Source organism: Podarcis melisellensis (assembly GCF_964234715.1).
Source record: "Podarcis melisellensis genome assembly, chromosome: 8".
Taxonomy (NCBI): domain Eukaryota; kingdom Metazoa; phylum Chordata; class Lepidosauria; order Squamata; family Lacertidae; genus Podarcis; species Podarcis melisellensis.
In genome coordinates this window covers 84,984,102-85,007,888 of record NC_138540.1, presented here as the reverse complement: position 1 = coordinate 85,007,888, position 23,787 = coordinate 84,984,102, and the positions used below count along the sequence as shown (strand labels likewise).

The window sequence follows — 23,787 nt, the reverse complement described above, 5'->3', positions numbered from 1 at the left end:
CGCTGTGTGTGTGTGTGTGTGTGCATTCACACACGAACACATGCAGGGGGGCATGTACCACTTGGCAGCTCTGTGGTGGGAGTCGTCTATATGCCTGACTCGTTGGCAGCAAAGAGCAGTGTTCTGGCTTCGGTTTAATAGCAGGAATGGAAGAGACATCATTGGGTCTGGAATGCCCTTCCTGGAAGGTAGAACAGGAGAGGTGCTGAGCTGGGTGTGGAATGAGCCACTGAGTTTTCTAGTCCTCCCATGTTTCCAACCGATAGATATATATACCGTATTTTTCGCTCTATAGGACGCACTTTTCCCCCTCCAAAAATGAAGGGGAAATGTGTGTGCGTCCTATGGGGCGAATACAGGCTTTCGCTGAAGCCTGGAGAGCGAGAGGGGTTGGTGCGCACCGACCCCTCTCGCTCTCCAGGCTTCAGGCAGCTGTCCGCAAGCCTTCAGAGCGCTCCGAAGGCTTGCGGATAGCAGCCTGCAGCCTGAACCCCGCTGCGCTCCCCGGGCTTCAAGCAGCTACCCGCAAGCCTTCTGAGCCCGGCGGGAGTTCCCACCGGGCTCCGAAGGCTTGCAGATAGCAGCCTGTTCTGGTGGCTGGTGTCGGGGCAAGCTCGAGCTTCCCCTGTCCCAGCCCTGTGGCTATAAACAAAGGCGTGCGCAGCTTCTCCCGGCTGGAGAGGTTGCGCGTGGCTAAAGAGGAAGCCAAGACAGCCAGCAGGATGGATCCCACTGGCTGTCTTTGATTCTTTGCTCTTTGGGGCTGGGGGGGGAATAAATTTTTTTCTTTATTTCCCCTCCTAAAAACTAGGTGCGCCCTATGGTCCAGTGGGCCCTATGGAGCGAAAAATACGGTATATATAAATGCACACCAGGTGCTATACCCTGGGGCAGTGGTTCTCAGCCTGTGGGTCCCCAGATGTTGTTGAACTACAACTCCCATCATCCCTGAGCTCTGGCCTTGCTAGCTAGGGGTGATGGGAGTTGTAGTCCAACAACATCTGGGGACCCACAGGTTGAGAAAGGCTGCCCTAGGGGTTTTCCTTTTCTGTCGTCTCCCAGGAAGAGGCTTTTCTATGGTTTTCTTCCCCCCCAATCCCTATCATAGCATCAGGAATCCCGTACACTCCAGGGGACAGCTGCCCCACGCCTAACCTCTAACGCTGTTTTCCTTTCGTTCTTGCCGGGGGGATGGGATGTAGAAACCAGGGGAGGAGGAAGAGGAAGAAGAGGAGGAGGCAGAAAAGAAACCGGATCCTTTGCATCAGCTCATCCTGCATTTCAGCAGGACAGCGCTGACCGAGAAGAGGTGAGTCTTCTAACATCTTAGTTCTTTGGAGCACTATTCAAGCCATGCATGCAGACCTCAACTGGGTATACTCTTTGCCAGGAACCATCTATACAGTGGTGCCCCGCAAGACGAATGTCTCGCAAGACGGATAACCCGCTAGACGAAAGGGTTTTCCGTTTTGGAGGTGCTTCGCAAAACGAATTTCCTATGGGCTTGCTTCGCAAGACGAAAATGTCTTGCGAGTTCCTGCGTGGTTTTTTTCCTCCCCCCCCTTTTTCCCAAGCCGCTAAGCCGCTTATCAGCTGATCCGCTAAGCCGCTAAGCCGCTTATCAGCTGATCCGCTAAGCCGCTAAGCCGCTTATCAGCTGATCCGCTAAGCCACTAATAGCGCTAATCCGCTAAGCCGCTAATGGGCTTGCTTCGCAAGACAAAAAAACCGCAAGACGAAGAGACTCGCGGAATGGATTCTTTTCGTCTTGCGAGGTACTCCCTCCAGTGCAAGGATTGATTTGGAACTGAAGCCCTTATCATACACATCTTTTCTGGCCATGGGCGTGGCCTGACAGGCCTCATAAGGACTGTGGCTGCTGCCTAGCAAGGACTGGGGTATTTGGGGGAAAGTTTAGTTGGGAGTTTTTGCTGTTACTGATATTAACTGGTATTACTGATATTAACTTTTTGTATCTTTATTTTTATGTGGAAATTGTTCAGTTTGGTTATGTAGTTTTTAATGTGTTTTATTTACTTTTATGACTACTTTGCACCAGACCACAAGACGCACCTAGTTTTTGGGAGGAGGAAAACAAGAAAAAAAATATTCTGAATCCCAGGAGCCAGAACAGCAAGAGGGATCGCTGCGCAGTGAAAGCAGCAATCCCTCTTGCTGTTCTGGCTTCTGGGATAGCTGCGCAGCCTGCATTCGCTCCATAAGACGCACACACATTTCCCCTTACTTTTTAGGAGGGGAAAAGTGAGTCTTATAGAGCAAAAAATACGGGATGTAAATCTTTTCATCTAGTAAGCCGCCTTGAACATTGTGGAAAAGCGGTATACAAATAAAATGATAATGATGATGAGTCGCAGGCAGGGTGCATGTGTGGGATCGGAGCCAGGTTGGACTTTTTAGCTGGGCATGGGATAAAGAGGCTAGGGACATTGGAAGCTGCCTTGTATTGAGCCAGAGCATTAAGAACATCAACAGAGCCTTCTGGATCACGTCAATGGCCCATTTAAGTCCAGCACCCTGTTCTCATAGCGGCCAACCAGATGCCTGCCAGCAGCTGGCAAACGGGACCCGAGACAGGAACACACTCCTTTTCTGTGGCTTCCAGCAACTGGTATTCCAAATCATTCCTGCCTCCATCTGTGGAGGCAGAGCGTAGCTATCGTAGCTAGGAGACATTGATCCCTCCACAAAAATAGGATCTCTCTCCACCCCGCCCAGTCAGAATGGTTCTTTGGGAGAGAAACTTTAAGAAGGAATGGGGAAAATTCACAATGTACTTAAGAGAACACTGTAAACAACTAAAACCTTTGGCAGGATTTGAGTAACGCTAAGGTAAAAATCCAGGTAAAAAGTCCAGGGACGCGGCTGGCGCTGTGGGTAAAACCTCAGCGCCTAGGGCTTGCCGATTGCATGGTCGGCGGTTCAAATCCCCGCGGCGGGGTGAGCTCCCGTCTTTCGGTCCCAGCTCCTGCCCACCAAGCAGTTCGAAAGCACCCTTAAGTGCAAGTAGATAAATAGGTACCACTTTATAGCGGGAAGGTAAACGGCGTTTCCATGTGCTGCGCTGGTGCTGGCTTGCCAGAGCAGCTTCGTCACGCTGGCCACGTGACCCGGAAGTGTCTCCGGACAGCACTGGCTCCCGGCCTCTTAAGCGAGATGGGCGCACAACCCTAGAGTCGGACACGACTGGCCCGTATGGGCAGTGGTACCTTTACCTTTACTTCTCACCTAAGGTAAAAATGTTAAGGACATGGGTGGCGTTGTGGGTTAAACCACAGAGCCTAGAACTTGCCGATCAGAGCTTGGAGCTCCCGTTGCTCAGTCCCTATTCCTGCCAACCTAGCTGTTCGAAAGCACGTCAAAGTGCAAGTAGATAAATAGGTACCGCTCTGGCGGGAAGGTAAATGGCGTTTCCATGCGCTGCTCTGGTTCTCCAGAAGTGGCTTAGTCATGCTGGCCACATGACCCGGAAGCTGTACGCCGGCTCCCTCGGCCAGTAAAGCAAGATGAGCACCGCAACCCCAGAGTCGGCCATGACTGGACCTAATGGCCAGGGGTCCCTTTACCTTTACTAAGGTAAAAATGGATGATTTAAGAAAAATAGAGGAAATGGTTGAAATAGTTTAAAATGGTAACCATGGAAGGGTGGAGGAGAGTCTAAGAATTCAGGGAATCCTAAATCATGATGATGATGTTTAATGTTTGAATTTAAATGTTATTGAATTAAAACTCAATAAAAAAGATTATAACACCCCCCAAAAAAGGGGGGGAGAATGGTTCTTTAGAATTTGGAATGCAGGAATAATGCCTATGTCCGAACAAGAGCAAATCTGTTGCAAGGAAGCAAGTTTGTCGAAAGGTAGACAGTCTAATTATGCTGTGGGGACCACATTCATGATTCCCCTTGGTTTATAATGTGAGTCACATCTTTGCATTATGATTTTGGGTTAGTAACTGGGAGGTGCTCTTCTCTGCCTGCAATATTATTATTATTTAAAAGCACGATAAAATAAATACTGGGAGCAAGCATTATGGAGAGGCCAGTTTCAGCACATAGAACCTGAGCCTCCTCTGTTTTGTTTCAGCAAACTGGACGAAGACTATCTGTATATGGCCTATGCTGACATCATGGCAAAGGTGAGAGACAGGCCACTATTTTCAGCCATTTTAATCTGTTTTTTCTCCAAAAGAAAGATGTAATGCATGATCGTTCCCAGACCACAGCCACACCATTCAGTTAAAGCGCTATTTTTTAAAAAATAATATTTATTCAAAGTTTAAAGTTACAAAAAAAGAAAAAAGGCAATACAAAATACAAAGAAAAAGAATACAACAATAACAGAAAAAGAAAAAAAAGAAAAAAGAAAAAGGTATAAAAATACATTCACTTAAAATAGAAAAAGAACAGATTAAACCTTTACAAATTTTCTTCCTTTACTTGTTTCCTTGACCTCCTCATACCTCCCAATTTTGTATTCTAGTTCCAATCGTTTTTTCAGCAAACCCTTCCAACCTTATTTTCATTTAAGTAATTTAATTTAATATATTATAATTTAACGTCCTCTCTTTCGTCAATTTCGTCAACTCATTTTTATTCAATCCTTTATATCGTATCTACCAAAACTACCTAATTTTCTTTTCCCAACATCTTTCTAACAGTCCTTAATTTTACAACATTTTTGAAGATATACTTTAAATTTTTTTCAATCTTCTTCCACCGACTCTTCCCCTTGGTCCCGGATTCTGCCAGTCATCTCAGCCAATTCCATATAGTCCATCACTTTCGTCTGCCATTCTTCTCGGGTGGGTAATTCTTGCGTCTCAGTTAAAGCGCTATTACACCACTTTAAACAGCCAAAATTCCTGGAAGAATTCTGGGAGCTGTGGTTTTCTGACGGTCCTGAGAACAGCCCCCCTATTTCCCTCACAGAACTGCAATTCCCATAGTTCCCTGGGAAGAAGGGTTGATGTTCTGCCTGGGAATTGTACCTCTGTAAGGGGAATAGGAGTTTCCAACACCCTTAACAAACTACAATTCCCAGGATTCTTTGAGGGGGAAGCCATGACTGTTGGAAATGGTGTGTTTTAATTGTATGGCACGTTAGAAGCCTCAGAAGGAGGACTGAAGCTTGTCGTGATGTTTGCCACCCCTTTTTATCGATCCTACTCCTGTGCCTTTAACATGTAATCTGGCATGCAGAAAATGTGGGAGAAAATGTAAGAGCGCTTGCTGGCTGGGACTGATGTGAGTTGTGGCCCAAAACATTTGGAGGGCACTGGGTTGGGAAAGGTTGCTGTGCTAGTATCAGTAAACGCCAGCGTGTTACTCAGAGATGACTTTCGCCAAGTCCCCCTGTGGACAAATGGAGGTTAGTGAGCTATGTTTGCCTCTCTAAGAGGCCCACAACAGCTGACTAGGGGGGCAAGCTGACTCTAGAGCAGGGGTGGTCAACTCCCAAGAGACTGCGATCTACTCACAGTTAAAAACTGGAAGTGATCTACCCCTTGTTTGGGGGTTCAGGTCAAAGTTTTTGAGCTTTTTTTAGGAGAAGAAACCCTGTTTTGTGGGGTTCAGGTCAAAGTTATAGAGCTTTATTGGGGGGAGCCAGCGATCTACCAGTGATCTACCACAGATTTTCAGTGATCTACCGGTAGATCACGATCTACCTGTTGGACGTGCCTGCTCTAGAGCAAGCCGCAAAGAGCTCTGAGGTTCCGTCGCTAGTTTCGATGCGGGACGGTGTTTTTTGTTTACATGCTCATCCCTCTTATCCTTTGGTCCCCTGGACTCCAGAGTTGCCACATCAATGAAGGAGAAGAAGGTGAAGAAAATGGCGAAGAAGGGGAAGAGGCCGAGGTTCCCTTCGAGGTAAAGGACCCCCCCACACACACACAGACGCCCCGACACCCCGATAGGTTTCTGAACTTTCAACAAACATTTGCCCACTCGTTCTCAAACCTCCAAAAACTTGGGTGTACGTTTACAAAGTCATGGGCAACTTCCAGGCAACCTGCTGATTGACTATCATTCACCCTGATTTGTTTGCACGAAAAGCTTGTTCAGATGTTATACAATGCCTGCTCTTCCTTGAGCACCTTTCACGATTTGTTTGCGGGGAGGTTATACAACTTCCCATCAGTCGACCATTATCCTATGGCCTATTGGCCTTTGAAAGATTGTCTCATTTGCAAAATCGCAGTGTGCTTTGTTATTTTGGCCTAATTGCAATGTGGGACGGGGTGGGTGGGGGGAGGAGAGACGAAGTGGAGATGCTACAGGTACCAAGGGAGATTTGATTGAGCAAACCTGCAGTTGCCATCTTCGGTTAGTGGGACAATTGTATCTTCACTGTTCCAATGTATACCTTCCTGGTCCACCCTGGAGTGGGTGAGGTACCTTGAGAAAGAATGCAGAGAAACAATGCTAAAATTGAAGGCTGCGGTCAGGACCAAGTTGTTAATCTGGGGATCAACTCAGTGGTTCTGCATAACGTTCCAAAAACTGGCCAGTGTACCAACGCTCATTGGATTCCAAACAAGGCTGGCTATGATGGTCATTTAAGCCTAGGAGGGCCCAGGTGAACAGGTGGGGGGTGCCCTTGCTCAGGGAAGGAAAGCAGCCACTCTGAAAGCTTTATATCAGCTGGTGGCGCCAGATCGGGTCACCTGACCTCCCAGGCCCAGAGACATGGATTCTCTGGCTAGAGCAAGGTGGCTAGCCCTCCAGCCCACCCTCCCTTGCGCAGCAGCCCTGGTGGTGCCAAAAGCAGCTATCCTAACTAAGAGGGGGAAGTGTAGGCAGCCGTCAAGGAAATGATGATTGACACTGACCTCCAGCCTTCAGTTCAGGGCCGTCTTACCCATAGGCGCTAGGGGTGCGGGGCACCCAGGCGCTGGGCTCTCAGGGGCGGCAGGCCAAGAGTCTGGGGCCTGAGAGTTGAGTCCGGGGAAGAACCCACCCATCTGTGTCGTGAGTTCGGGGGCGACCGAGCCAGCAAGATGCTGAGGCGGCTGGCCAGCTCCTCCCTCCTGCGCACCTGGGACTGGGCAACCTGGGGGGGGGGCGCCGGGCAGATCTTTGCACCACAGCACCACCTATGCTTAAAACAGCCCTGCCTCAGTTCACACTGTCTTGCCTCCTTGCAGGAAAAGGAGATGGAGAAGCAGAAGCTCCTTTATCAGCAGTCCCGCCTGCACAACCGCGGGGCAGCCGAGATGGTTCTGCAGATGATAAGCGCCTGCAAAGGTCAGAAGCGGCCCTTCTTCCCTTGGCAGGGTTCAGCTTTCCCATGGATGAGGTTGTTGGGGGTGAAGACGCTTTCCTCCCATTCTTCAGCTACAAGGCCCAGCGAGAAACCCGCTCTGTATCCTAGGATCCTGCTCAGATTCCATGCTGGCAATCCTGTGGATACAGACAGTACGGAGCCCCTGCATGGGGCAAGGGAAATATTTGGAGTTCCTAGGCTGCCATATCAAATACCGTACTTTTCCGTCTATAAGATGCCCCCGTGCCAACCTAGCAGTTCGAAAGCATGTCAAAGTGCAAGTAGATAAATAGGTACCGCGCTGGCGGGAAGCTAAACGGCGTTTCCATGCGCTGCTCTGGTTCGCCAGAAGCAGCTTAGTCATGCCGGCTACATGACCCAGAAGCTGTACGTCGGCTCCCTCGGCCAGTAAAGCGAAATGAGCGCCGCAACCCAAGAGTCGGTCACGACTGGACCTAATGGCCAGAGGTCCCTTTACCTTTACCTATGTATTAAAGGTAAAGGTACCCCTGCCCGTACGGGGCAGTCGTGTCCGACTCTAGGGCTGTGCACCCATCTCGCTTAAGAGGCCAGCGCTGTCCGCAGACACTTCCGGGTCACGTGGCCAGCGTGACAAGCTGCATCTGGCGAGCCAGCGCAGCACACGGAAACGCCGTTTACCTTCCCGCTAGTAAGCGGTCCCTATTTATCTACTTGCACCCGGGGGTGCTTTCGAATTGCTAGGTTGGCAGGCGCTGGGACCGAGCAATGGGAGCGCACCCCGCCGCAGGGATTCGAACCGCCGACCTGACGATTGGCAAGTCCTAGGCGCTGAGGTTTTACCCACAGCGCCACCTGCGTCCTCACCTATGTATTAGATGCCCCCTATTTGGGGGGCCTCAAAATTTAGAAAATGAGCTTTCTGGGGAGGGTTATGGGGGGTGAAAATAGCTCACCTGCAGGAACAAAGCGTGAGCCCGCGATTGTAAGTGGCCGGTTGATTGCTGGGGCATGTTAGTGAAAATCGCTCACCCGCCAGAACGCAGCATGCAACCGCTCACATTTCAGAAACCACCTATCAGCTGGCCGTTCACCACCATTGGCCACCAATTGTCTTCCCAATTGCCACTGCAGCAGCCAATAGACAGGTGCCCTTGTCGCAGCAATCGGGAGTGCGATTGGCAGCCTCTGGCAGTGATCGGGCAGCTGATAGGTGGTTTCTGCAATCCGTTTTTTCTGCGTGGCGTCTTTGCGTAGCTCCATTTGTGTGCGGGCAGCACAACATTACACAGCAGGAGCGCAAGGCATGATGTTTCACTGATGTGAAAAGCGTGGGGGGGGGATATTACTTCGATCGCCACACTCCTCCTGTGTAACGTTGCACCGCCCACGCACAAATGGAGCCGCGCGAAGACGCCACACGCAAAAAACGGACCACCTACCAGCTGTAGGGTGGGCTGAGTGGGAGGAGGTAAGCAGACTACGGAAGGCCCACGGCTCGCCACTGCCAGGAGCTGCGACTGCTAGAGCAAGTACCGCATTTGTTTATATATGTAATTGCTGTATTCCATGGATAAGACGAGCCATGTTTTTAAACCTAAAAAACTGGGTAAAAACAACTCGTCTTATACACGGAAAAATACAGTAGCTCAGAACATAGATCTTAGAGCATGGGCTGGCGCAGACAAGGAGAGGAGGTGCTCCTTCATGCGCCTGATCCCCAAGCTACACAGCAGGGATGGGGAACCTCCAGATGTTGCCAGACTCCAAGTCCCATCAGCCCCAGGCAGCGTGGCCAGTAGCCAGGATGGGAGTTGTAGCCCCTCCGGAAGGCATTGGAGTTCCCTTTCCCTGCTGCACAGATGTCAGTGTAATAATTCATTTCCCTGTCTCTGCAGGGGAGCCTGGCGCTATGGTATCTTCTACCCTGAAGCTGGGCATCTCCATCCTGAATGGCGGCAATGAGGAAGTGCAGCAGGTAGGACCAGGGGAGGGAGACGCAAGGCTCCTTGGCAAGTGATTCATTCCCTGCCTATGAACTTTGCCGCTGATTTGAGTTTAAATTGCTGCACATTGGTGCGTTGTGCTAAGTTGTATACTCAACCACGTGGCTTTTGTAATTAAAGGTAGATCTCTTTTATGAAACTGCTTTTTGAAGCCGTTTTTATTGTTTAAGTTGATGTTACCTTATTGTAATGCTTACTCATTACTTACTCCTCCTTTACTCATCTCCCATTTCTTACTCCATGTAGAAACATGCTTTGAACTGGATGCCCATCCACGCTTCCACTTGCCACACCACTTTCCCTCCCTGGCAAACCCACCCTTTACCGCTGGATCGGGGCAAATGTCAATCGGGTTTTTCTGTGGGTGGTTGTTTGTTCTGAATTTGCACTAAATACAGTAGACCCTTGGATTACGTTACTCTCGAGTAACATAAACTTCGGGTTACGAAACTGGCAAACCCGGAAGTATGCTCTGCACCCCCCGCACATGCACAGAAACACTCTTTCATGCCGCACGCATGCACAGAAGTGCTGCCTCTGGGTGTGGATTTTTCAGGGTGCACATGGACACCTGGGACAAATTAAATTCATATCCAGAGGGTCCACTGTAGTGAGGTGGGAGAACCGAAAATGTTGCCAATGCATTTGACATCTGGAAACCAAAGCGCCCCTTTGATTTCAGATAGTTCATAGGTCAATGAGTCTGAAAAGCCTGGGACACAAATTTTCACAGCCCTCCAGTGGCTACAGTGTCTCATTTACCAGAAGTAATGTATTTAGCATTAACTCTGAAAGTGCATACTCAATTTTGGCCAAACTAAAGCCTCCAAGAGCACAATATGCACCCAGAGATTTCTTAGGTGCCAACTCCCTGGGGCCCTGAGTGCCTGGGCACCCACAAAATTCCCCATGAAGGGGCTGGGCACCCACAAATTTCAGGGCTGTGCATGCACCATGACACCCACAGCCCTGGGCACCCACAGTCACAGGGCCAAACTGGCACTCCTGGGAGGTTTAGTTTGGTAAGAATTGAGTTGCTCCTATTTTGGGAGGGGTTTTGTTGTTGTTGTTGGGATTGTGGTGTGGATGGAAAGGGTTCCTGGTCTGGATTTCGCTCTCTTTATGGCTGCCATTAAAAACACACACCTGCTGTGACTGCTCATCTAATGCAACGTCTTTAACATGTCGTTTTTGTGCTCGGAAGAGTCAGAATCGGGCCTTCTCTTCCCCTCCCCATGCTGACCTTCTCCCTGTCCTTAGAAAATGCTGGATTATCTGAAGGAGAAACACGAGGTGGGATTCTTCCTGAGTCTCCAGGCCCTGATGCAGACATGCAGGTGTGTAGAAGCATTTTGTTCTTCTTTTTTACCTTTTTTATGCTTCTGCTTATACATTTGAGTGCTTCCAAACCGTAAAACCCTGTAAGAAAATACCACGGCCCTGTAAATGCATTAAAACAGCAGGAGGTTATAAAATCCAGAAGAAGCGGCTGACGCTGGATCAAATTAAGTTTCTAAAGAATGCTTGGCAAAACTGGAACGTTTTCAGCAGATGGCAAAATGTTAGAATTGTAGGTGTCAGTTGTCCAGCGAATGGAACTGTGTTTCAAAGTATTGTCTGGAACTAGCCTACAAACAAGCCTGAGGCTTTTCAAAACACACAGGTAACAACCATAGTGGCAACATTAACAGGAAACAGATTCACAGCACAAGTGTTGTGATAGTGTACAATGTAAGGTAAAGTATATTAACTTAAAGAGTCACTCTGAGAATTGCCATGGGTCAATGGAACAGTTATTGTGTGGCTAGATTTATTCTCATAAGAGGTAATGCAGTACCGTATATTATCAGTCATATTTTTTGCCTTTCAGAGCCTTCAGTCTGCAAGCCTGAGTTGCAAAGAAACTAAAGAAATATGAGAATGTTTTCGTTTGTTTCTTAGCTAAATAAACAGTTAAAAAATAATGAGACACCACGCACATACGGTGCTGAACATGACAGGCTTGCTGGTAGCTGCTGAGCCACATATAGCCTGACCCAGAACTTTGAAACTGCAATACATTTGTGCTGTAGCCAGAATCCTGTGACGATGCCGTTCCAGCTGTTGCTGCAGTTACTATCTTTTGGCCCTCAGACTTTTTCTGCTCTCCAGTCATGGACTGGCTGGAGGCAGAGGAAGTAGAAGGAGGCACCAGCTGAGGAACACCAAAGGGAATAAGGGTCAGAGCCCAGGGAATGGTGGTGGGATGACAATGAGTAGTCAGCAGAATCCGAGACCAGGGAGCAGAGGTAGTGCAGGATAGTGATCTCTTTTAGCTTCTGCCTTCTGGAAGAAGGTACAGGGTTATAAAGACTAGGACTAGCCGCCTGAGAAACAGTTTCTACCCAAATGCGATTTTGGTTTTAAACGCAGTGTAAGGTAGTCTCTAGGGGAGTATATTGTGTTTAATTATGGGGTATCAGAGTTTTTAGGCTGGGATAGCTGGGATAGCAGGCTTGTTGGTTTCTGAATGTCTGATGTAGATTTTCAATTTCGTTGTTTCTGTATGGGACAATGATAATAAAGATTATTGTATCTGATCATATCGTATCGTATCGAAGGCTTGCTGTCCTCTCTAGGTCTGGCCCATAGCTGTCAACTTACAGATTTGAAAATAAGGGACCAGCAGCCTTGAAAATAAGGGACCAGCAGCCAAAATAAGGGACCAGCAGCCAAAATAAGGGACCTGCAGCCTTACCTGTTCCAGGCACTCCAGTCTTCCTGTCCTCCTGCAGTCTGGTCAAACTCATGCTGGTAGCTTCGAGAACACTGTCCAACCAACTTTGTAACCAGAGGTTCAACTGAATAGAATCTGAATCACATGCACCACAAGGCCTATGCAGCCTCAACTTAAGATGGCTCCCCGGCCTGGCTTTGCACTGCAAAGTTTGCAGCAGCACGTGCAACAAAATGGCATCCAGCATTCAAAAACCCCCTCAGCTTGCATTAACTAGCCACACACAAGGCATGCAAGCTCCACCCCCCAGTCGTTCTTAGACTTCTTATTGGGTGAGCAACACAGCCAAGCAACACAGTTGGAGCCTTCCTCCTCCCTGGCTGGCAGGGAGGGAGAGGAGCTGCTTCCTTTGAAATTTAAGGGACATTTAAGAGACATCCATCAATAAGGGACAGCAGCGGGACATGGCGCTGGAATAAGGGACTGTCCCTTCAAATAAGGGACACTTGACAGCTATGGTCTGGCCTCCTGGGCTGCCTTGTTTCTTTGAATAGAGTTAGTTTTGCTGAAGCCATGTGAGTTATTTCTGACCTGCTTCCTGACACCTCCCGTGGCTGGCTCTGCTCACCCTCTCTCCTCTTTTTCCACAGTGTGCTGGACCTCAACGCCTTTGAGAGGCAAAACAAAGCTGAAGGCTTGGGAATGGTGACGGAGGACGGAACGAGTAAGTCCCCGCCCGCCCCCCACTTGGAGGCTCGGCAGCAAGGCTTTCAGAGGACTAGGCCATCCTATTTCTATCGGCTCTCCTGCCCACAGGGCGGTTGGGCAGGGCAACCTCCTTCTGCCCCCTCCAAAAGGCAGCCCCCTGTCAGTTGGTGCCACCCACCAACTTTTTGGTTTTTTACAATGGCCAGAAAATACTCCTTTTCGAAAACCTGCTGGGAAACCCTTTTCCTCCTCTTGGCCCCTGAAGCAGAGTGGCCTATGGGTTATTGTGGGGAGGCAGGGAGGGAGCCTGGGGTCTGATTCGAAAGCCTTGCCTCCTGGGCATGGCTATTTCATATCTCTGCACAAGGGGGGCTTTCTAGCTGGGCTGGCCAACTATGCACTCTGGGTTCTCTCCCCATCCCTCAGAAGGGGTGCAAGTTAAAGGTTTCAGTCCCACAGGAATGCTGGGTGCCAGGATTTGACTGGGCACGATCCTGGCCCAGGGTTGGTTCCCTCTCCCCCCACCCCGGTAGCCTCCTCCTTCCCAGTGCTCTGTGCATCTTCTCTTTGTGTTCACAGCTTCCTCCTGGTGAGAAGTGGATTAATTGAGATTTCACAAATCAATAATGGACTCTCACCTCCCCGACAACCCACCCGACTCCCTTCACCTCGGGTTCTCTGGTCTCATTCCACATTAATGTCGTTTTAATACACGCTGGGTTTTTGTTTTTTGACTTTTACTATTTTTAATCATCTCCTTTTCCTTCTTTGCTGTGACGTGTTGCACTCACCTCCTCTCTCCCCCTCCCTCCTTCTCTTCCCTCCCCCTCCCCTCTCCTGGTGTCACTGATGCCCCTCCCTCAGTCATCATTCGTGAAAGTGGTAAATAATCCTTTTGCTTTGGGTTAAGTTTTGCTTTGGGTTAACTTTTTCCCCCTTTCCCTTTTAATGGTCAGTTTCTTGGCCTGGTTTATTTATTTAGTTTTGCCAGTTTCTCTTTCTAACCTGGTGGGTTCGAGGCTGAAAACTGATCAGAACCCCCATCCGTTGCTGCCCTGGCTTAGTGCGCGGTGCTCCGTTAGGTCCTGGGCATCTGGAAGGTGTTGCCTATGATCTGCCTTCACGTTCAGAGGCACTAATATTTCTGAAAGGCCTGTTAATAGAAACCACTGTAGGGGAGAGAGCTCTTGTGCTCGAGTCCCGCTTGAGAGCTTCCTCACAAGGCATCTGGGTGGCTGCTGCAATATCAACATGCTAGAATAATAATAATAATAATAATAATAATAATAATAATAATAATAATTTATTATTTGTACCCCGCCCATCCGGCTGGGTTTCTCCAGCCACTCTGGCCAGCTTACAACAAAGATTAAAAATACATTAAAATGTCACACGTTAAAAACTTCCCTGAACAGGGCTGCCTTCAGATGTCTTCTGAATGTCAGGTAGTTGTTTATCTCTTTGACATCTGATGGGAGGGCGTTCCACAGGGCGGGTGCCACTACCGAGAAGGCCCTCTGCCTGGTTCCCTGTAGCTTTGCTTCTCGCAATGAGGGAACCACCAGAAGGCCCTCAGCGCTGGACCTCAGCGTCTGGGCAGAATGATGGGGGTGGAGACGCTCCTTCAAGTATACTGGGCCTTTGAGGCCGTTTAGGGCTTTAAAGGTCAGCACCAACACTTTGAATTGTGCTTGGAAACATACTGGGAGCCAATGTAGGTCTTTCAACACCAGTGTTATTGTTAGTGTCTTGTCGGCCACCCCCAGTCACCAGCCACATAGCTAGACCTGATCCAGCAGCCAGGCTCTTTGTTCTTAAGGGATGTCCAACACATTCTGTGCTGCAAGGCCCAGGGGTTTGAAGCATAGCAAGCAGGAGGTACCATATTTTTCGCTCTATAAGACGCACTTTTTCCCCTGCAAAAATTAAGGGGAAATGTGTGTGCGTCTTATGGAGGAAGTGCAGGCTCCTTGGCTTCAGCAATAGCAACGCAAAGCCTCCGAAGCGCAGTGGGAGAGCTCCCGCCGTGCTCCGGAGGCTTTGGGTTGCCTTCACTGAAGCCAGAAGAGCCAGAGGGATCAGTGCGCACTGACCCCTCTCATTCTCCTGGCTTCGCTGGAGAGGCGCTGCACAGCTTTCCCTCTCTGCGCAGCGCCCCTTCAGCGAAGCGGGAGGAGAAATGGAAGGGGCTCCGTTTCTCCTGCCGCTTGGCAAAGGGGCACTGCACAGAGAGGGAGAGAATTTTTTTTTCTTGTTCTTCCCATCTAAAACAAGGTGCGTCCTATGGTTGGGTGCTTCCTATAGAGCGAAAAATGCGGTACGTTGTCTGTTGACTAAGCAAGAGCAGAATGCCTGGATAGATAGCCAGGATAGCTTAGCTGAGTAGAGCGTCATGCTGATAACACCAAGGTGGCAAGTTCAATTCCAGTATGAAACAGCTGCCTATCCCTGCATTGCAAGAGATTGGACCAGCTGATCGTTGGGATCTCTTCCGGCTCCACAATTCTATTAATTTATATCTTTAGGATTGGGCAGGCTGGAATTATTTTGTGCTAGGGCGATGTGTCAGACACGGAGGCCTGAGAGGTTAGACGACTTCAGAGCTCTCTCCTTCAGAGAGTGGTGGCACCAGAGAAGCTTTTGCTTTGAAGTCACAAGCTAGCCAAACAGACGAAGGACTGGGCAGTATCTAACTCCCTCGTCCTGTCAGTGCAGGGAGGTCAGGCTGTGCAACGTGTCTGCTCCCCCTCTCCCACCTTCGGGCTCCATGCCCTCTCCAGTTCTGCTTCAGAGGGCTGGGGGGAACCCCAGGACAGATCTGGGGGGCTTACGGGGGGCAAGGCCGTCCTCCGGCACATGCAGGAACGCTTGTACTGACAGGACATGTTAAATCAGCGCTGCGTCGGGAACAAGCTGTGGTTTTTGTTCTCTTTTTCTCCCATTGTGGGAGAGTGGGGAAATCTCCAATACCTTGAAGAGTTCCCTGGCCTCCTTCTGAAGATGCCACCAGGACCAGAGCAAGCACACCCTCCATTAAACCCCACGTCAGCCTTTTCTCCCACCCCTCATTGCCCGGCTGGCTGGAGGGGGTTCTGATCAGTCTCGGGTGGGGTGGGGCCAGCCAGGGAAAGTCTCTGTCTCTCAGCTCTTATCTGGCGCATGCCCTCCAACCGCAAAAGAACCCCCAACCCTTCCAAAGGCCACCCGTTTCTCGCACACACATGCACCATTGGTGCTGAGCACAACTAACTGCACACCCTTCACCCACCCAAATGCTTTCATCGTGGTCTCCAGGCTTGTGCTCTTATAAATACCAACACTCCCCTCCCACCCCACCCCCCAAAAAAGTATTTGACCTTGGAAAGGTCACCAGGAAGCCACCCTGCTGGGCTTCTCTCAATCTGGAGTAGCCAATAAGATGTTGGTCAGAATCCACCATCTCCGCCCCTGAAAACATTGCCCTCCCAGCCAGTTTTCAGTGGGGGTCAAGTGTAGATACACCATTTCTGACCCTTCTCCTGGGCTCCACTCTGCTTGTAGCGAGAGCCTAGTTCAGGGTTTCCCAAACTTGGGTCTCCAATTTTTTTTGGGACCACAGTTCCCATCATCGCTAGTCCTGCTACCCAAGGATGATGGCAGTTGTAGTCCAACAACAGCTGCAGACCCAAGTTTAGGAAACGCAGGCCTAGTTATTCAGCAAATGTGACCTCAGTCTGTGTTACCTGTACGTGGAATAGTAACAATTCAAGGTGTAAGCATAACTGTCTGGTTGTGTTGTTGCAACAAGTTCTTCAGTAAGGAATGTGGCATCTTTGTAATAATTTGCTGCAGAAACATGGTTTTTCTTAGTATCTATGTAGGCGTGTCCTGTAGCTTGGTATATTGAACGGGTCGTGTGTACCGTGCTTTATATCTGTGGGGTATGTGCGAGTGTCATCGTGACATAATAACTGAGCAGTCGCCCTGTGGTGTGGAAACGTTGCTGAGTTGAAGTGTGATATACTTGTTGTGATGTCTTCTTTGGTAACCACGTTGTAACATCTTCATTATCCCAGTAAATGCAGGGTTAGAATGAGTATCCTGGGGTCTACAACAACGACAAGGTGCTAATGATACTTTTAAATATTAAACCTGTAGTGTTTGTAGTGGCTACACATCATCTTTATAGTTTGGGGAGTGTAAACTTTTTAAAAAATTATCTTATATGTAGATCACCTTGAGACAGTGGTTTAGAAGGTGATTAATGAATACAGTCGTACCTCGGTTGATGAACACCTTGTGACTTGAACGTTTTGGCTCCCAAACGCCACAAACCCGGAAGTGAGTGTTCCAGTTTGTGAACGTTCTTTGGAACCTGAACATCTGACGCTGCTTCCGCAATCGGAAGCTGCGCCTTGGTTTCTCTGAACGTTTTGGAAGTTGAACGGACTTCCGGAACGGATTCTGTTCGACTTCCGAGGTACAACTGTAATAATGATGATGATGATGATGATGTAACCAAGCTATATTGTAATGGTTGAGCATCTTCAGAGTCAAATACTTCAAAGTACACTATAGAATAACCAGCTAGTAGCACCATAGTAAAGTCAACCTCTTTATTAGCAGTGTGGCAATTTTGTAATGACTGCTTTGGTGATTTTTGCTCATAAGATGCTGCAGAATACATGTGAGATAAAATCATAAAATATTTGTAGGGATGATGTACTTCACACCCAATAACCACATGCTGCTTTTGGGTATGCTAAGATGGAGCTGGATTGTCCTTTTAGTAACTCCGGCCTTGTCCACATGTCCACTTGTCCCTCGCCTAGAAAGCATGGGTCCAAGCCCTTTTCTCCTTGGCCCACTCCTTTCCAAGGGAAAACCCACTATTTAGTACAAGATGGGGAGCAAAGGTCAAATTGGGGGGGCACACACCAGAATTGCCATTTGCTCCGATTGAGTGCTAAAGAGCGGTTTTCCTCCCAGGGAGGAAGCAGCAGGATGAGAGGAAGTCCAGCTAAGCCCTCTTGTTTATACAGTATATTAAACTCTTGTTTAATGTTGTAAGGTATGTCTTGGCCGTTTTTCTTGGGTGAAAGTGCTGTCCTAGTAGTAGTCTCCTATTGACTACTGTATATTGTTCTTTTCATTCTTCTGTAAGAAGAAGAAAGAGTAGAAGAGTTTGGATTTGATATCCCGCCTTTCACTCCCTTTAAGGAGTCTCAAAGCGGCTAACATTCTCCTTTCCCTTCCTCCCCCACAACAAACACTCTGTGAGGTGAGTGGGGCTGAGAGACTTCAGAGAAGCGTGACTGGCCCAAGGTCACCCAGCAGCTGCATGTGGAGGAGCAGAGACGCGAACCCGGTTCCCCAGATTACGTGGCTACTGCTCTTAACCACTACACCACACTGGCTCTCATCCTTGTAGTAACACGTTTCACTCTTTCAAAAAAACAACGCTCTAGGGCAGGCCTTCCCAACCTTCGGCCCTCCAGATGTTTTCGACTGCAATTCCCATCATCCCTGACCACTGGTCCTGTTAGCTAGGAATCATGGGAGTTGTAGGCCCTGAAAACCCCCACTTTTGAGCACTCAATCAGAGCAAACGTCAACGTGAGTCTTCAACAGATCGCCATTTGCTCCGATTGAGCTTTAAAGAGCGGGTCTTCACAGAGAAAGCCTGTGGTGTCCTTGTGGTAGTTGTGGTCACATCAACGCCATACATTTGAAGCATAGCACTTCATCAGCCATGGAGAATCCTGGGAACTGTAGTTTGCAGAGGGTGCTGACCTCACAAACCTACAATTACCAGCACTCTTCACATACTATGGTTCCCATGATTTTCTGTGGTGGTTAAAGTGGAATAAGAACCATTTAATTGTATGATGTGGACGTAACCTGTTCCTTTCTTTGGCTGCCTGTGTAACATTTCTGTTCCTTTATCGCTTAACGCTTTGTGATTTCTCATAATGGTTCCTCTGTCTTATACGTGCTGCTGTTTGTGAGCCTCCCCATAGTCACTTAGGGCTCAGCCACACTTCCTTTTGTGTTGCATTTCTAGGCATAGGTATGAGATTTGCGGGTTTTGTTTTTTGCCCCACTGCTTTTCCCAGGAAAACACGCATCTTACTGCCAAATTGGAGCAGACAGCGACACAAAAGGAAGTGTAGACGAGCCCTCACTGTAGTACATTTTCTTTACTCTTGTTCTGTGCTCTAGAGTTGCGGTGTCTCTGCTGTCCTTGTAGCAACTATGTTGTCCTGTTTATCTCCTTTTAGTGCTCCATTGCACTCTGACCTGGCGCCTTCCAGATGTTTTGGATTAAAACTCCCATCAGCCCATGCCAGCTGGTGTGAATTGTTCTCCAAAGCGTCCAGAGGGTGCCAGCTTTTGGGGAAAGGGTGCCTTGGAGCTTTTTGGATTCTCATTGTGAGCCTCAGATAAAACAAGCCTTATCGGGATGATTTTGGGCAACATCTCTTCCTGTCCTTCCAATACCCCCACGCCCAACCCCAGCCCCGCCCCGAGCGCCACGATTGCCCCATCACAAAGGGAAGACAATGCCAGAGGGGGAAGATATCAGGTGATTGACTTGGCTTCATCCATGAAGTGGAGGAGGCAACTTCATGAAGAAGAAGAAAAATGGAAAAGGGGCTGGTCATTAATGCCAGGTGGGCTAATATGAATCCACCCGGAGGAATGGAAAGGGAAGGGGGCGTTTCTTGTGAATGGGAGACCCATCCACCATTCTTGCCCTCCCCGTGCCGTTGGATTCATATCTTCATTAATGACCAATGCCACAGAACGGGTGGTGTGAACAGGTCGCTGACCTTCTGCAACTAATTCTATTAACCCACAAGGATGGGGGCCACATCCTGGGTCTCTTACACTCACTCTCCTCCAACTTCTATTCTTAATTCTTCATCATCGCAGTTCCGCGTCTGTCCACTGCTCTCACGTTATTCTGGTCCATTGGAATTTATTTCACCTTTGCACCACGTCAAGTCCTTACTTTCTGTTTTACTCAGGTTGTGTTTTCCGCACAAAAACTACACTTCAAAATTTGGCCGTGGGTGCACAGGTTTTTTAAACAACAACAACAAACAAACAAACCCGGATAGAATAAACCGGTCGTTTATGCTAATTGCGTTGAACCGAACTACTCTCATCTGCCTGCATACACTCTGGCACTCCCAGCCTCAACACCTGCTCCCCACTAAAATATGTAACCTCCAGCAATAGGCATGCAGGGATTTTGCAAAGGACTTTATCTGTTGACATTGAGCCTTTGCTGGAATGTCACAGATAGCCTAAATAACCCTTCCCCCCCCCCCCGGAAGCAATATCCCAGACACAAACTCTGCCCTCCCTACACAATGGAGCCACGAGATCCCCTAACCAAATGCATGGCACTTTGTGATCCTACTAACTCTTGGTCGGCTGCTGCAGTCCTCACTCTGGTCCAGCTCCCCACCAATAATGGGAGGGGAGCTTTCAAACAAGCACCGCTCTCTTCCTACCCAGGTGGAACATTAAGCCGAGAATTATATACCTTTGAGCGCTAGGCAGAAATGTTCCGCTTTAAGCAGGACTTTGGCTGATTGACATTGAATGCCCTTTAAAAATGTGTTGTGGAGGTGGGACGTTATTGGGTTGTGGTTTTGTTTTGATTATGTATTTTGTGTTTTTATATTATGATTTTTTTTTATCCTGCGAACTGTCCAGAGACCTACAGGTATATAGGGCAGTATACAAATGCAATTAATTAATAAGTTAATAATAAAATCCTACTACCTCCATTCCTTCCGCTTCCTGGGTAGATCTGCTCTCTTGTGCTTATTCGTTTATTTCATAGAATGTATACCCTGCTGGATGGTAATAAAAAACAGCAACAACCTCAAAGCGGTTTGCAAAAAGATGAAGCAATAAAATAAAGCAAATTTAAAACAGACAGAAGTTTAAATGCTAAGGTTAAAATTACCTCAATTTATAAGCATCCAGGTTTGGCTTGTCTAAACAGGAATGTACAAGGCTCCATTGGCAGGGAGTTCCAAAGGCCACACAAATGGTTCTTGCAAATGTGGAACTGGTATTATGCGGCACCTGTAGTAGAGCCAATTCCACCGGTTGAAGCGATTACGTGGGCCCATGAGGGATAAGACGACCTCATGGGTAAACTGGACCTGAGTTCTTAAGGCTTTACATACGCTGATGGTAACACATTGAATTTGGCCCAGTAGCAAATCGGAAACCGGTGCAGATCTTTGGCACGGGTGTCCTGTGCCGACAAGGCCTTGTTCCTGTCAGCAATCATGCTGCAGCATTCCGCACTAACTGCAGCTTCCAGAAAAAGCACGAGGGAAGCCCCACATAGAGCGTTTTGCAGCAATCCAGCCTTGAAGTACCCAGCGCATGAACTGCTGTGGCAAGGCTTTCCTGGTCCAGGAGCAGCCGTAGCTGTTAAACAAATTGCAGTTGATAAAAGGCACTTCTAGCTATGGAGGCTGCCTGCTCCTTCAGGAGGAATGCAAACATCTAGGGTAGGCAACAAGTAGTTTTTTTATTCCAACAAGCATCACTTGAAACAAGGAATTGGTGTCCCATGGTCCTTAATTCAGGCTCAGCCGCTCCTTACTGACCATCTTCAGTGCGGGCCTAGCTATTAATAAATAGTTATTCTGATGACTATTTTATTATGATGACTACAGTCGTACCTTGGTTTTCGAACAGCTTACCGTATTTTTCGCCCTATAGGACGCGCTTTTTCCCCTCCAAAAATGAAGGGGAAATGTGTGTGCGTCCTATGGGGCAAATACAGGCTTTCGCTGTAGCTTGGAGAGCGAGAGGGGTCGGTGCGCACAGATAGCAGCCCGGCTCGCGGGGCGCCCTGAAGCAGAGCGACCTGCGCACCGGGCAGACATCCGCAGCCTGGGGAGCCCTGCGGATAGCAGCCTGCTGCCTGGCGCGCGGGCGCCCTGAAGCAGAGCACCCCTCGTGGCCGGGCAGATATCCGCAGCCTGGGGAACCCTGCGGGAGTTCCCGCGCCCCGTGCTTCGGGCAGACATCGGCCAGCCCCACAAGCTCGAGGGACAGCGGGGAGGCGGAGCACCGCCATACCGCTGTTCCCTGACCTGGTTTGGTTTCCCTGACCTGGTTTTGGGGAGGAAATAAAGGGAATTTTTCCCCCCTTTATTTCCCCCCCAAAAAACTAGGTGCGTCCTATGGGACGGAGCGTCCTATGGGATGAAAAATACGGTAGTTCTTGGCTCCCAAACGCCGCAAACCCAGGAGTGACTGTTCTGGGTTTGTGAACTATTTTTGGAAGCTGAACGTCCGACGGAGCTTCCGCAGTTTCCGATTGGCTGCAGGAGCTTCCTGCAGCCAATCAGAAGCTGCGCTTTGGTTTCCAAACGTTTTGGAAGTTTAATGGACTTCCGGAACAGATTCTGTTTGACTTCCAAGGTATGACTGTATTTTATTATTAGGCTGCCTTTCAGTATGCTTTTTTATTATGTTTTTATCATTGGCGTTCTGTAATGCCTTTTTAATGTTGTACTCTGCCCTGGGAGCTCTTGATGAAGGACGGTATATAATTTATAACAACAACAACAACAACAACAACAATAATAACATCCAGAGTGAGGCCTGCAGGGCGGCCCCTTGATTTGTGTGCAGCATCCTTGTTTTGCCGTGTGGATTGCCTTGCCCGAAAACCATCCCCTTTTCTCAAGCCCAGCGTTGGAGAACCCCCATTTTCTACTAACCGCACATTTCTCCCCTGCCCCGTTCACCCCAACCCGCCCTCACCCTGCCGCCATTCCCAACTCCTTTCTTTTCCTCCTCTCTCCGTGTTGCTGCTGCTAACGTTGGCCAGTTCTCTCTCTTCCCTTGACCCCTCCCCTGCTCTAGGAGAGAAGGTGATGGCGGACGATCTGTTCACACAGGACCTCTTCCGGTTCCTGCAGCTCCTGTGCGAAGGACACAACAACGGTAGGTTCCACATGCCACCCAGAGGGCTTCCAAAACTGGAGCTGATGGAGTCGATAGAGGGGGGGGGGATGGGAGAATACACAGGGCAGGGTAGGGCAGGATAGTTGGGGCCTAATGGAAAGGGTGCATGGAGTGTCAGGGGCAGGGAACTTTTCTTTTCTTTTCTTTAAATAATTTTTTGTTGGAAATTTTATTTACAACATAACACAAACCATCAGACACAAACATAACAAACAACAAGCATAATATACAACAATACAAACAACCAAATAAAAGACTTCCTTTATCTTGTTTCTGGCATCCTTATTTACTTCTTATAAGCTGTTTCCTTTATGAATAATTATTAAGATTTTTCTAATTATAACTTAAATATCCACAAAGTCTCCTGCAGACATTAATCGAAACAAGCCCAGGTATGAATTTTAGGCCACTGTTTTGTGAAGTAGTCTCTGCACTTTCCCCATGCTTTTTGAAATTCTTGTCTAGTGTGATCTCTAATTGCCTCTGTTAATCTAGCCAGTTCAATATACTCTAACAGTTTTGTCTTGCCATTTTCCCGCTTGGCGGACTGACTTTGACAGGTGAGTAAGAGCAGCAGCACCCTGTCAATCATACTGATGTCATATTGACTGATCAGCAGGTGGGCTGTCCCACTCACCTGTCAAAGTTGATCCTTGGAGGTTGGGAAGAGGTTAATCAGGATTTAACTCCTTGCACATCTGCAGGGTTCGGGCACACCAGCCAGTTTTCCCCATCACACTAGCACAGCACGCCTGAACCACGCAGGATTGAACTCCCAGCACACCATTTGAAATGCAGGGGGCTCAATCCTGCTTTCTAAAAGGTTCCAGTGCACCAGCCAGTCCCCCCCCCCCAAAAAAAGAACCTTCTAAAAAGTCTTAACTGAGCAGGACTGAACTCTCCATGCATCATCTAAAGCATGGGAAGTTAAATCCTGCTTTCTGCTGCTGTGTCGCTACCTGTCCAGCACTTGACATCACATATGATGCATTGGCTTACTGCTAAGGGTTGTTGCAAATATAAAGGTGGGGTTTTGGGGTGGGGGTAGGAGAGCCAAGATATTGTCAGCGGAAGGAAGTGTCCCATTCTCACCCTGCTCCCT

The 23,787-nt window shown here is 48.6% G+C and overlaps 1 protein-coding gene across 9 annotated transcripts in view; it reads left to right on the top strand.

Moving 5' to 3' along the window:
* Window positions 1-23,787, top strand: part of RYR1 (ryanodine receptor 1) — a 213,709-nt gene that overhangs the window by 159,772 nt on the left and 30,150 nt on the right. For 6 of the 9 annotated variants that reach the window (XM_081921856.1, XM_081921863.1, XM_081921857.1 and 3 more), the window contains 9 exons: window positions 1,203-1,309; window positions 4,104-4,155; window positions 5,813-5,887; window positions 7,165-7,264; window positions 9,161-9,240; window positions 10,529-10,605; window positions 12,635-12,708; window positions 13,557-13,574; window positions 22,584-22,664. In XM_081921856.1, coding sequence (XP_081777982.1) covers window positions 1,203-1,309; window positions 4,104-4,155; window positions 5,813-5,887; window positions 7,165-7,264; window positions 9,161-9,240; window positions 10,529-10,605; window positions 12,635-12,708; window positions 13,557-13,574; window positions 22,584-22,664 — 664 coding nt within the window. The remainder of the gene's footprint in view (window positions 1-1,202; window positions 1,310-4,103; window positions 4,156-5,812; window positions 5,888-7,164; window positions 7,265-9,160; window positions 9,241-10,528; window positions 10,606-12,634; window positions 12,709-13,556; window positions 13,575-22,583; window positions 22,665-23,787) is intronic. The other 3 variants (XM_081921862.1, XM_081921861.1, XM_081921858.1) reach the window with 1 other exon arrangement.